General features: G+C 35.5%; 2 protein-coding genes across 2 annotated transcripts in view; both read right to left on the reverse strand.

Annotated features, from left to right (window-relative positions):
* Positions 1-555: 555 nt before the first annotated feature.
* The window catches only part of LOC142343280 (cytochrome b-c1 complex subunit 7-like), a 38,216-nt gene continuing 24,461 nt past the window's right edge, over positions 556-14,310 (reverse strand). Inside the window, exons 2-4 of the mRNA XM_075395075.1 lie at positions 3,206-3,410; positions 1,817-1,960; positions 556-823 (exon numbers count right to left, since the gene is read on the reverse strand). Coding sequence (XP_075251190.1) covers positions 745-823; positions 1,817-1,960; positions 3,206-3,402 — 420 coding nt within the window. The 5' untranslated portion in view covers positions 3,403-3,410 and the 3' untranslated portion in view covers positions 556-744. The remainder of the gene's footprint in view (positions 824-1,816; positions 1,961-3,205; positions 3,411-14,310) is intronic.
* LOC142342479 (tRNA (cytosine(34)-C(5))-methyltransferase, mitochondrial-like) lies at positions 7,033-8,228 on the reverse strand. The gene has a single exon (XM_075393816.1). The coding sequence runs from the start codon at positions 8,203-8,205 to the stop codon at positions 7,189-7,191; it is 1,017 nt and encodes a 338-aa protein (XP_075249931.1). The 5' UTR covers positions 8,206-8,228; the 3' UTR covers positions 7,033-7,188.

Below are 14,310 nucleotides of genomic sequence, written 5' to 3' on the forward strand. Positions count from 1 at the left end.
AGCCAACACAAGAGACTAGCAGCTGATATTGGCAGCTGACTTTTTCATTAAATTCTGACACAACTTCGACTTCTGCGAATACGATTCAAATAAATATAATTTAAAGAGATCTTGCAAATAAATATCTCAACAAAAAACTAAGGTGAGTCAAATATCCGCTATAACGTGAGTTCCGAAAAACTTGCCGTTATTTTTCAAACAAAACGGGACAACGGTCGACAGTTAAAGTATGCGTTTATGTCATATGTACCCAACCAAGCTGATTGAATTTTTCCCTATACTGAGATAGGGGGCTCTCTTTAATTGTTGACTCATGAAGCTTTCTAAATTCTGGCCTCACTGGTACCAAAAGCAAAAGGCATCTTTATTTAAATTTTCACAAAACCGCAGGCAAATATTTTATCGCAGGCAAACAGCGATCTCAGATTTCGTGTGTTGCCAAAATCCGATAAGTTCAAATCAGTTACATCGAATTACTTAAAAATGAAAAGAACCCGTGATTGCCTTTGCTTGAATAACAAAATTTGCGATTAATTTCTTTCGACAACAGAAGAACATGTTTCGGAAATAGTCAATTCTGTTAGACGATATAATTGCTCAAATTCTCTCTCTAATACAATTACAATATCAGTACAGGTAATAGCATCATAGTAACTGATTCTATTGTAGTTACTGCGTTAGAAGGAGGTTCATAAAAACAAAAACAGTGCATTGTTGTATCTATATCTGTGTAGGTTGTGAAGGTTATGCCCCGTGAAGTTTAAGGAAAGCGTTGTTCTGATTCATCTCTTCCAGCACTTGGTCGATATATGGTTCCAAATACCTGAAAAAAAATCATTTAGCCAGGATGTGCGCAGTTCCCAACAAGATTACCACTGGGTTTTTGTTATATTGTAAAAAAAACTTCGAGGCGAGGCTCTGTTCTAGAATAACTTTAAAACGTCGATAACAATAGTTTGTTGATGTTTCCAACCATCACTCATTTCGATTACAACAGTTGCATAACTAACGCCAGTTGTTGAATAGACTATCGAGTTCCAAGTACTTTTGATTCTCTCCCCCCCCCCCCCATTAAGGACCAAGGGATTTAAGCGAAAGAAACAAATCGTTCACGTTCTGGGTTACGTACTCATGCTTTTGAATTCGCATTTCATGCAATTTAGTGGCAACACCGCTTGTGCCGCACTGAGTCTGTTCTTTGCTAACTGTAAATTGTGTCGTAATCTAAAACCACGCTGAAACTTTTAGCAATTAAGCGGGGTTGGTTTCCATGGGATTTTTTTCCTGTTTTTTTTTGTTTACGTAGAATGGGGAGGGGTATTCACTCGTTTCTTTCCGATACTGGTTCTTACGCTGTTTATAATGAAGCAAATGGCGGATCCACCCCAAAAAAAAATTAGTGAAAATCGTTTCGTGCTTCTACATCGTCTATATCCAAATGACAATAAAGCCAAAAATTCAAGGAGAAAACTGCAAAAAATCATTAACTCACAATTCATCGATTCCATTTGCAACTCAATGAATGCCAATTAAAGATATAAATCACTGCATTGAGACCAATAAAGATAGCTTTAAAAAAATCGGATCTATTCTGTCCTAACCCAGCCCCCTCCCCCCCCCCCCCCCCACCCCCCTAAGTGTTTTTTATGACCCCAAGTTACAAATTATATGTTGTTATTTACCACGTTACTATGTAAGAAAATAGCACGTGCGCCCGGGGGTCATAAAAGATTTTTGCTCACTAAGCGGGGGGGGGAGGAGGGGGAGGATGGGCGAAACATAATGGATCCCAAAAATGACATTCTTTCATTCTCACCTGACATCTTCATGTGGTTTAGTCCATTCGTCCTCTGGCAGTATTCTCTGTTTCATCTGTAGTTCCATCGCAATTCTGATCCTGTAGATCCTCTCATATTTTAAGTCATCAGGCAACCTCTCTAGAGCCTTTTCAACAAGGTTACTAAAATAAACTTTCAGTGAATTCATTTCAGTTGAATGCTGTCGTAGTTGAGGGAGACGGAAAATGTTAAAACTTTAGGACTCTGCACACACCATTTATGTACCATGAAATTTTAAGAGAAATATGTTGTTCTGACCCCACAGTAGTGTGGAAAAAATGCGTCTTCAGCCCACTTGGTTTAAATTTGGCGGAATTAAAGACCCATAAACAGCTGACACAACCTTTGTGAAGGGCATAATAGGGCAAGTTTTACTTCCGTTTCTTTTGAGATTGCACTGGAATTAAAATGCGGCTAAGTAAAATCGATAATTATCCAAAATGCATTTTTCATTCTTGATACATTGAATTTTTTGGCAAACTAATCATTACAGATCTGCAGTCTCAAAAATAAAAAGAAACCGACCAAAAAGAAATTTCTTTTTATTAAATGCTGTGATGTTATATTTTGATTAAGAATCTGTTTGAGTACTGCTGCTTCTATTAGAAGCTGCTCTCAAATAACCTTCAATTAGAGTGACACGCACTCACTTGACTGACTTCTCTTGATCTCTTTGTAATAAAGTAAACAAAAACTCAGTTTCAGAGTCAGAAAGTCATTATTGAGAGTGAGCACGCGTGAAAGTCACGCGTGACCAAAAAACTTAATCACACGAATGAACAAAAAACTCGCTCCAATAAGAGTGAAAAATGACGTTACGCACTCCATTCAGTTGAAATTACATGAACGAATGAACAAAAAGCAGATTTGAAGTGATTGTGACGACACATGCTCGTAACAAAAACCAAGAGAAGGCCAATGAGAGCCCCAGCTATTGCTGTGCGGCTATTAATAAATGAACCGATGTGACAACACTAATACCTAATCGAGGAAAAATCACCAAATGAAAAATAGGAGACTTTTCTGTAATCTTAAATCAAGCCCATAATTGTACACTTCAGCAATCCAATTACACTGAGGTAATGACAGAGCGACATAGCAATGCGTGCTAAGCCAGAAATTCAATCTAATTGCTTGAAAAACTGGTTCGGAATTAATTAAAATCTACTGGCGAGTGTTTCAGCCGTGATCAAGATCCATATCTACATCATATGACAGCAAATACCAACTCAAGCGGATGAAAACCAAAAAAATGCACCTCAACCTAGGTCTTGGTTGGAAGTTTGGAGTAGCACCCATTAAGAGAAGCATAGTGCCATTTCATATTCAAATGAACTTAATTGCATAATAATAAAAGGTAAACTAACTTAGAGGCCCCATCCTCCATAATACAGTCGTCATGCAGGAGTCCCAATTGACACCACTGGTTCTTGTAGTAAACGTACTTCTGCAGTCTGTATTTGATCTTATCGAAAATACTCGCATCCTCGGGTAGACGAGGCAGGTAGACTCTTCCAGGGTAGTTCCACTTCACGGCCGCCCGAACAACAGAGGTCAAACGCATTCTAAGGTCTGAAAAGGTATATGCAAGATACCAATTACAGTCCCGTAGACAACAAACCGACTAACGTCGGACAATTTGCTCTCGAACGACAGGCCGGGCAATTCAGAAGGGTCTGAAGCCTAGAGAATTCTTTATGGGTGACAAAATATCGACAAAGGAGCAGTTCGAACCCTTGACCTCCGGTGTAAAAGACTGCACCATTTTACACTCGTTAACCAGGGCCTTGTTAAGCCTCATCTTACAATCGGTTTTGTTATAGCCACAGACTAAATTTCTGAATAAGAGCAATTTAGGTCACAAAAAAAATAAAGATGTCAAGCGTGAAAAAATCACTCTAAAAGTTAAATCGAACGAATGTTCTAGAATAAAACGGTCAAGCAAAAATTTTGCATGAAAAATAAAAGTTTGCAATAAATGATTAGTAGTTGGTAATATATGCTATCCATTAAAAAAATTGCAATAAATCTCCCGATTTAAAATCGTGAAAATTGCGTGATTTTTTACAATTTTTTTTAAGGTGGCTGGATAGCAAATATTGCTCACTACTTTGATTCAACCTTCTTTCGAGAGCAATAAATACGGCAGTAAATACGAATTTTTGGATTTCGCCCTTAATGCCCTTTGGAGTACTAAAAATTTTACAACAGATCTCAGAGTTATGATTTGACAAAATGACAAAAAGAGTCAGTGATTCTTTTGATAACAATTTAAAAAGCATTATTTTTCTTTATACGTGAATACCATTTGGAAGCCATATCATCAAGCAAAGATCAGCAGGTGCTGCGAACTGCTCAGGTATGTTTAACCCTCAAATAGATACGAAATAATTCAACTTCTCTTTGAAATCACAGTTTAACTTACCCCGACGTTAAAAAAAACATTGAATTTTTTAATTTGTTTGAGATTGTTAAACTGATTTTCTGGCAAAACTATCAAATCACATATCACAATTCATACAAAAAGTAGCGTCAAGGATTTTCAAAACAGTGAGCTACTCATTCTTTTTTCTCTAAACACAGGCGCTCAAACCAGTACTGTTTATTAAAAACTATGGACTTCTCTCTGTTCGTGCAATGGTGAAAAAGACAAACAAGGCCGCGTAGCAAAGAGCCGCGTAGCAAAAATTTGTGATCCAAAAAACCCAACCTTTAACACGATCTTTGACTTTGATCTATGGTCCTCTTATTTATCACAAACTCATGAAAAATTGAATCTGCGTCGGATTATTAAGGAAATTACGGCTTACCATTAGAGATTTTGATGTAATCGAGTTCCGCAACAACAACTTACAGTACACAGAAAAAGTGTCGAATATACAACACAAATTTCGTCGAATATACCAGTAAATCCACGATTCGTCTTAATTTCACTTCAAGGCGCAAAAAGTATCTGCAAAAAAGAAAGACAATTTTTGTTTGCCTTCCAAAACAAAAATCAAATCAATTTTTGTTAATTTTTTATCAGCACTAAATCCGAAAATTTATCTAATATATATTAAAATAAATCAAAACATTATTTTTTATCAATCGTTCATTAAAATGTTGTTGTTTCCAATACCTCAATCTTTTGGCCCATCCGAACCGTTCCAATTACAAACTCACGACCAATAGAAACCATTATGGGAAGAGTATCTACAAGAGATAAACCAAAATGATGTATAATTCTACTTCTAAAAAGTACTTTGAAAGTTACAAGCTTTTATCCGTTTTTCTCCCTCTTTCTGTCAATTTTAGTTTTTTTGGTTAAATTTTTTCATTGCAGCGACCAGTTTGTAAACAACTAAAAGGAGTATCATGGAAAATTTGCAGTTAAAATGAGATGCATCAAAGCAAACGTCGAGAAATTATCTGCAGGTTAGTTTTTCGTAAAAAAAGCCTAATCGACTAACCTCGGGCAAATTGCTCTCAAATGACTGCTGAGCGGTCAAAATCTAGCTAAGGTTTAGGGAAGCCAGCTTTAGCTTAATTGAGGGGAGGTAAAGTGGGGGACGGGGTAAAGGGGGTCATACTCTAATAACCGCCCTTACCGTCATGAATTTTCTGTCTCCGAAACAGTTTTGTTGAATTGCATAGTTAGAGTCTAGTAAGCCGAAAGGCTCTAAGAGCCCTTAATGCCCTCCGGGTATTACCTATTCATCCCGTTTTTGAGCACGAGAAGTCAAATGGGTTAGACGAAAAACATAAAATATTTACAAATATAATATATATACGACTAATATAATTGCTATAATTTTCGTTTGAGAGCAATTTTTTAACCTTTTAATTATTGCTAATTTCTAACAGCTTTTTTAAATTTTCTTTTGTGATTGATAATTTTAATTTCAATTGTTTTTAAAATAAGTACGTTCTTCTTTTGAATAGAACTTTCGCAGCAAATAGCAAGGCCGAATATACCTGAATTTAATCAAGAAATTTTTATGTCAATATAAAACGCATTTGTTTTTTAAAGCAAAGTGGCAGAGACTGATGACAAAAAAATTACTGTAAGTCACTACAATTTAAAATCAAACAATGATTTCAAAAAAGTTTCCTTTCTAATGAAGTAGCAACTGTCTGCCCCCGAATAACTTTTTGTGGTAAATTTTTCCGGCGCTCAAAAAGTATGTTAAACTGAAGTTTTTGGAAGCAGACTTAGTATCAATTTCTAACAACTTAAAAGTGTTTATCAACTCTTCAGTTTCAGCAAAAAACATAAATCACCTTTTAGTTGCAGTTTTTAACCATTTCAGTTGAGTAAAAACAGTCAATTCACTCAATTTTTCGCTCAGTTAAACTCACACAGATAAAAGTCCTCAAAGCAGCTTTATGTAATTTAAACCTGTCTACATATTCTCAAAGTGAGACGTGTGCATCAGTAGACAAATTTTAAGAGGAACAGACGCATTCGATTAATTATCATTATTGTTCGACAAAAAACAGACTGTAATTGAACATAAACCGACTAATGGCGAAAGAATTGCTCTCGAACGACAGGCGGGTAGAAAAACATTTGAACTCGCCGGGATTCGAACCACTGACCACCTGATCCATAACCAGATTCACTCCCCACTCGTCCATGCGACCCTCATTTTTGCTATGCTGTAACTGACTTTATATTAGCAACAAGCTTTACTTCGCAGTTAGAGCAATAGAGATCACTCAAAAATGAAGAACGAAAGCGTGAAAAAGTCACTTGAGAAGTCAAAGAATGTTCTAGAAGAAAAGCGCAAAATGGTCAGGCAAAAAATTTGGATAAAAAAGACCAACACGTTTACAATAATTGCTATGAACTTCGTTCAAGAGCAATTAACCACTCTTTTTAATTCAAATTTTGCTATATTTCTGCCTTCTAACAAAAAGCTAATTTACATTTGCTGAGAATTTTTCATTAACATAGCCAAATAATAACCTATTTTTAAAATATTTATCTAAAATAAATTCTTAGCTTGAAGATGAAGTGTTTTTAAGCTAAGCGTAAATGACACGCTACAAAGTCAAAATTTAAAAATCAATTTTTCTTCCAGAAATGCAAAATTTGAAAAGTCTCTTTAAGGATCAATTCAGTTTCAAAAGCTTTTCAAAGATACCACTTTTGTACATCTCCGCAAAAGGTGTCCGTTGATTTAACATAAAAGTAGGGCTGGCATAAATGGTCGGCTGGAATAATAATCAGCATTTACTTGATTAACACTTAAAAACAAAATTGCCCTTTTCATTTTGCAGAAAAAATTGCAATAGCGACAGATCTTGAAATTGATGAAAACTATTGGCTTAAAACAAATTTCTTTTGAGCAGATGGTAAATAAATTCACATATCAAGCGGACAACCACTCATAAATTTTTCGAAATTCTGATCAACTGTCTTTTTCAATCTGCAAACAAAAAGTGGCCCCCAATTACACTGTACAGTAGGCACAACCAACACTCCATTTTCAGGTCTCCGCACATTCAGAAACTTCTCGAATGTTCTAGAAACATCAACATGTTCCACCACGACACAACTTTTCACTGATGACTCACTCACCAACCAGTCAATGACGTCACAATTTTGGCGCTTGTCCAAGGTACAAGTAGAGTAAACAACATAACCCCCAACTTTACAACTTCGAACAGCTGACAGCAGAAGCTGTCTTTGCAACAATGACAGATCGTCTTGAGACCGGAACACCTGCTCAGGTGTGACTTGATTGTGGAAAAGGTATCTCTCATTCAAGCAAGGGGCATCAACAAGTACCCTGTCGAAACTTGACTCGAAAAAGTCTCCAAAATCAATTCCATCCAAACTCGATATATCACAAGTTATATCTCGATTTGTTGCATAATTTTGAATAGTTTCCTGCAGTCGCCATCTGCGTTCACACAACACCTCATTTGTAACGATAGCGCTGTTCTTTTTACAGGTCCACGCTATGAGACAAGTTTTAGCGCCAGGGCTGGCACACATATCTAAGACTCTCATACATCTCGAATCAGGCGAACCTTGAAATGGCTCGTCTAATTTCAAAGCATCAACACTCAGAGCTGAAGACAAGCTCATAAAAATGAGGGGTCGGAACCTTCTGTCCCCGAAGAATGGGCTGGATTTTAATTTCTGATCGAAAAGTAACCCCTCTAAGCTTTTCCACTCAATAGCCTCACTAGCTTTTTCTCTCCAGAGACGCTTAGAAAGGTCAGTTAGGCTCGGGTTCAACCAAGCAAAATGGGGACGCTGCTTGTTTGCGAGATAAGCGCTTTCCACTTCGTCCCATGTATTCCGATCGAAATATTGTGAACAAGTTTTGTTGATATATTGTCTCAGAAAATATGGATCTTTCCACTTTTTCATTGTTGCATATCGATGCCATCCTTACATCTGCAAAAGATTTCAGATCTATTGTTTCGGGCCCCAGCTTAGTGAGCATACAACTTTTATCAATTACTTCCCACTCGACCCCACCTCACACCCAACCCCCCTCCCCCTCCCCCCCCCCACCTCAAAAGATGCTTGTGCTATTCTTTTTACAGAGTATCGTAATAAAAGCATTATGTAATTCTGGGGCATAAAAAAACTAATTCTACCTCTAGGCATGCTCAGTAAAATTCCTCTCGCACTCACGAAAAAAAACCTATATCAAGATCCTGACTAGCACAATTAACTATCTCAGATCTATTTTAACCAAACTAATTAAGAATTCAGCCCAACGAATTCCGAGCAGCTCTGAAATTCTAGATAGGAGTTCCGCTGTATGGCTGAAAAAAGAAACGCCTATATTGTAAAACAAGGATTTTTTATATTTTTGGGGATCATGCCGTTTCATGTCGAATCGCAGCGACGTCATTTCGCATCATGGTAGAGTAAGAGACGCAATAATGGCAGCTTGCACGTCAGCTAATCTCTGCTGTTTGCAAGCAGAAACATCTAACAGAAAACAATTCAAGACCAGCAGACGTGTATTTGTTCAGTTTTATTGCAGGACAACCCGCAGCTTTAGACGTCACCATTTTGTCCCTCTGCAAGCCCGTCTCATATCAGATTGGGCGAACAAGTGCCGCTAAGCTCTTAGCCTAGATGAAGACAGAAAAATTGAGAAAAGTCATAAATACAGCGAGATGGGTATACACTTCATCCCATTGGCATTAGAAATTTTTGGCTGACTATTTGGAGCAATGAGGAAAACATTCAAAAGAATTCCTCTATTAGCCGATAACAGAGGTATGCAGCCCTCAAGACTATTGACAGCCTCCATTCGGCTCATTTAGGTATCAATAAGCACCATGCGTGGCACAACCACCATGCTTATTGCTAGGGACACACGATTCTAAGCCACAAATGAAAAGTGGACTTTCACTTGTGTTAAATTCTATACCAATGAAGCTGCATCGCCCCATTAGAGTGATTAAACTCTATACTTTTTTGTCTCAACCAAAGCGCTCAACCAATACTTTCCCAATAAAAAATCTAAATCAGACGCGAAGCTTCCATTGTTTGCTAAAGTTGCTGCTAACTTCTAAAGGCGCAAAATAATTTTTTTCTTAATTCCAACCTCTTAAAAAATAATCAGTTGGATATCTTAGGAAGAACTCAAAGTCTATTAAATCCCGTTGTATCTATTCTCTCCCCTACAGCTTACTTGGTATACAATTTTTAAATCCCACTGGCCCACGTACTATAAATTTACATAGTAACGTGCTGCATAACAACAGTTTGTTACTGGGGCGGGGGCATAAACACCAAAGGGGAGCCAAAATAGAATAGATCCATCCGTATTTGCCAAAAAACAAACACAGACAGCAAACCAATCAGAAATCGAATAAAAGAAGTCATGCAATTTCCAACTCTAAATCTTAATTAATAACCAAAAATAAAAAGAGAACAAGAAACAATTTGTATGAGTCTTTCACCTCGTATTGCTGCCTTTCTACAGGTACTGAAAAACGCAAGACGTTTTTCGAAAGGATAGAAATCATAAACAGTTAATGGCACTGAGCATGAAAGATCCGTATGTCCAAAACGCAAATATATATTTCGAAAAAAAAATTATATGAAATATATATTTCCATTTTGTTTCCACAAACAAGGAGCAAGCACGTCACAGACAGACTGATTTAGTGCCAGATTAATAATCAAAACAAACAACAAAGACCTAATATATCATGTGACGACTGGAAACAAAGTCTTATAAACAACCGCTTCAGTCTAGTGAACAAGACATACATCACTAGAACCCGAGCTATCAACAAAACGTCAAACTTTATACTCAAAAACTTTGATAAAATCTGGGTTTGAATCCAATGCTGTATTAGAGAATCGGACAAAACAAAAAGTTTCAACCTTGAGACAAGCAGCAAAATAAAAGAATTAGAAGCCATTTTTTTTAAAAACAAATACACATTCATTAACATATTTTTCTCATTTTTTTTTGTTTTTGGGCGCTGTCTTTTTACAATTGCATTAGGAGTATTGGAGAAGTGTCTTGTTAATCTTTTTTATTGGAGCGAATATTGAAGCAGGAAATGAAACGCGTGAAAAATCCTGGAGTGCTTTGTTTGCTGTACAAAACTGAAGATTAGAGCTATGTGTTTTTTTTGTTCACATCGCTGTTTCGAAAGAGCGAGAAGTTGAGATGTGAATATAATTCAGCAAGCGAGCAAAAGTTTTTGGTTCACGAGAGGCTTTTCAAGTTTTCTAAAAATTTTGGTTTCGAGATTTGATTATGATATATTATCATACATGATATACATATATGATTATTACTTTTAGTGTTAAAATTGCTACGTTAAAATTGGACTGAGAAAAATTCTTGACGCAAAACCACTTGCTTTTTTGCTCTACTACCTGTTTCGGCGTGACCAAAATCAAGTGGTTTTGCGTCAAGAAATTTTCTCAGTCCAATTTTAACGTAGATTGAGAAAACGGTGTTTGAATAAAACTTCGACTGTGCTTTTTTGTTCCCCTGCGACGACTTGAATTTGATTTTTAACTGTTTTTTTGTTTTTATTGGCTTTTTTGAGCGGTTTTCCCAATCCATTAATAGTCCATTCTAAGTCTGTTTTTTGTTATGAAAATTCTTTGAATTGTAGGTCAGCATTTGTCCGGTTATGTTTTACAGTACTGCGCATGAGCATAAAGAATCACTTGATTTAAACTAATGAAAAAGCATTTGAAATTCAATTACTTCAAAATGGCTGAAGCAAAGTAGCCATTTTTTTAGGATTTGCATACAAGGATTTGCAAAAATTAAAAAAAAAAAAAAACTCGCAACTAAATATTCGATAGAAAAATTTAAGAGCTCCATAGCAAAAAGATCGCAAGCTACTTTACAAGTTTTGGTGACTAAATAATCAAAATTTTGAAAAACACCCTGAAGTTTAAGTTTTTATTACAGATTTAGTTGTCAAGGAACGAAGTCAATAACCTGCTAATCACTTCAAATTCGGGTACATAATAAACATGTAAATTTACGGGAAAGGATTATTAGAAACCAGTCTAAAAGACAAAAAGAAAACATAAACGGACTAATGTCGGAAGAATTGCTCTCGAACGACAGGCGGTTGGAAAAACATTTGAAACAACCGTGATTTGAACCATTGATCTCTCGCTTCAAAACCATATGCATTACCGACTGTGAAATTTGCCCCTATTTTTGCTACGCTGCAACCGACTTTACAATAGCAACAAGCTTTGCTTCGAAGTGAGAGCACTAGAGGTCACTCAAAAATGAAGAACGAAAGCGTGAAAGTCACTTGAGAAGTCAAAGAATGTTCTAGAAGAAAAGCGCAAAATGGTCGAGCAAAAAATTTGCATAAAAAAGACCAACACGTTTACAATGATTGCTATGAGCTTCGTTCAAGAGCAATTAAAAACTGTAGACTCATCAAAGGTCTAGTATCTTGAAGTAATAATTGACAGCCATGTGAAATCCGATGAAGACTTCAACGGATAGTTTATATTCAACGTTTCAATAGCGTCACTAAACACAGGCTCGAAATAAAACAAAAATTCTGCAGCTTAAACCAATCGGCAATCACACTGTCCAGCATTGATTTTATTAAAATCGGAACCAAAAGCTAATTATAACAAAGAGGCAACAATTGGTAATTCAAGTACTGTTTTCATTGGAAAACATTATCGACCAAAAACGGACACATTGCTCACAAAAACTGAACAAACAAAACTGGTGAGTAATAAATTTTTCTGCACCAGCCTCCAGCGCGAGGGTGCTAGTAGAGGGGACAATAGATTTACAAGAAAGGAAGAATGAAAGAGAGAGAGAGAAAGAGAGAGAGAAAGAAAGAAAGAAAGAAAGGAAAGAAAGAAAGATAGGAAGAAAGATAGAAAGAAAGAAAGAAAGAAAGAAAGAAAGAAAGAATTCCTTTATCATAAGATCAGGACAGTTTACAAACAATAACTTCAACAACACAAAAACTGAGAGGACACATACAGCGTCAGGTGACTCTGTTGAGATCTTATAACATCAAACAATCGACAAAAAACTATGAGACTTCAAATGACTTAAGTTTTAGGTTCAAGAATAGAGTTTTGGTGCCCTTTTCATAGTTGTAAACATCGAACGGTAGTGTTCAGCCACCTCAAATTTGGAAGTTAGGCGTGAAAAAATCTCAAAGTCTAGATAATTAAATTATTTTCAAAAACATTACAAAATTGCAAACCTGCTTTTTTTAGTTTCTAATTCTACTTAAAATTATCTTAACCTTAAAAATCAGCTGTAACTTCAATTTAATGCAGTATTTCAAAAGTAAATTGAACATTCAAGGTTTGTAGAAAACCATAACACTTCTTTCAATCTTGACTACATATACTTTAAAAGTTTTGGTGACTAAAGAATCAAAATTTCAAACACCCTGAACAAAACAAAGTTTTCTGCAGCTAAAATCAATCGGCCATCAGACTGCCCGGCATTTAATTTATTGAGATCGGAACAAAAAGCTAATTATAACAATAAGACAACAAACAGTTGGTGCTCACAAAAACTGACCAAACAAAACTGGTGACTGTTAAATTATTCTGCCCCCGAATCCAGCGCGAGGGTGCTAGTAGAGGGGACAACAGATTCACAAAAAAGAAAGAAATTCTGCTTTATGATACGATCACGACAGCTTACAAACAATAATTTCAACAACACAAAAATTGAGAGGACATACGCGGTCAGGTGACGCTCTTGGGATCTTAGAAAATCAAGCTATCGACAAAATATATGAGACTTCAAATGATGCCATTAGAATACTAAGTTCTAGGTTCAAAAATAGAGTTTTGGCGCCCTTTTTATAGTTGTTTACATCGAACAGTAGAGTTCAGCCAACTAAAATTTTGAAGTTAGGCGTGAAAAAATCTCCCAAAGTCTAGATAAAAATTTATTTTTAAAAACCTTACGAAATTGCAAACCTGCTTTTTTTAGTTTCTAATTCTACATAAAATTATCTTAACCTTAAAAATCAGCTGTACCTTCAATTTAATGCAGTATTTCAAAAGAAAATGTCATTTTTATTGAACCATTCAAGATTTGTAGAAAACCATAATACTTCCTTCAATCTTGACTACACACTTTTAACAAAGAATTATACTTTTAAATCATGATTTATTATTCGTATGTATTATTATTCCACTAATTATTCAAGGTAGGTTTCAGCTCAGTCAATTGTTTGTTTTTGATTTAGACATTTTAGAGAAAGAGAAATGTCATTTTGTAGCTCTTGGAGTATAGTTTTGGTTCTAATTATTATTGATTTTTAAACTATTTGAAAAGGGAACTGTCAAATTTTAGAGCAAAAAATGAAGGAAAAAAACTTCGATTGGGAAAGAGTATTTTGAGAGACAAAAATCGTCATTCTGTAAGCTCGAAAATACCATTTCATTATAACAAACACCTTGCTAAACGCAAAATGACAAAAACATTTTCTATAAAAAAACTAAAAACTATAAAAACAAAAAATTCGAACTGTCTGTCGCTCTTGATTGTTTCTTTCTTCTATTTGACTTTTTATCGAAAGGATGTTCTCTAAGAATCAGAAACTTTAATTAGCCAATAATAAAAGCAATTAAAAACTTATTTGGGATAAAATACTTAAGGCAGTTATTTTCGTTGCTCCCGATTTCTGTTCCAATCAATTCTTCTCCAGTGTTCTAAGCCTTAATTGAAATAAGAGAAGATAATAGGGGTGTAGGATCGGTGAAAAACCAAAAAAAATCTCAAAAAATTGCTGAAAAAAAATCTCAACAATTTTTTTGCTATTTCAATTGATTATATTACGTCAATTATACAAATGATATCAATAAAACACAACACTCCAATTGAAAAGTCGAGAAAAAATTTTTCAAAAATATTAAAAGCAGTGATCAACATTCGTTTTTAAGTTACCGAGAAGCAAAACTTCATACACGCTACTCCTTTTTAAATTTAATGTCAAAACAAAAGAGGCTGTTTAAAACATT

The sequence above is a fragment of the Convolutriloba macropyga genome, chromosome 7 (assembly GCF_964194025.1).
Source record: "Convolutriloba macropyga chromosome 7, txConMacr16.3, whole genome shotgun sequence".
In the NCBI taxonomy this organism is placed as follows: domain Eukaryota; kingdom Metazoa; phylum Xenacoelomorpha; order Acoela; family Convolutidae; genus Convolutriloba; species Convolutriloba macropyga.

What these genes read in the sequence shown, in the direction of transcription:
- LOC142342479 (XM_075393816.1), bottom strand. Translation starts at nt 8,205, where the DNA reads ATGAAAAAGTGGAAAGATCCATATTTTCTGAGACAATATATCAACAAA.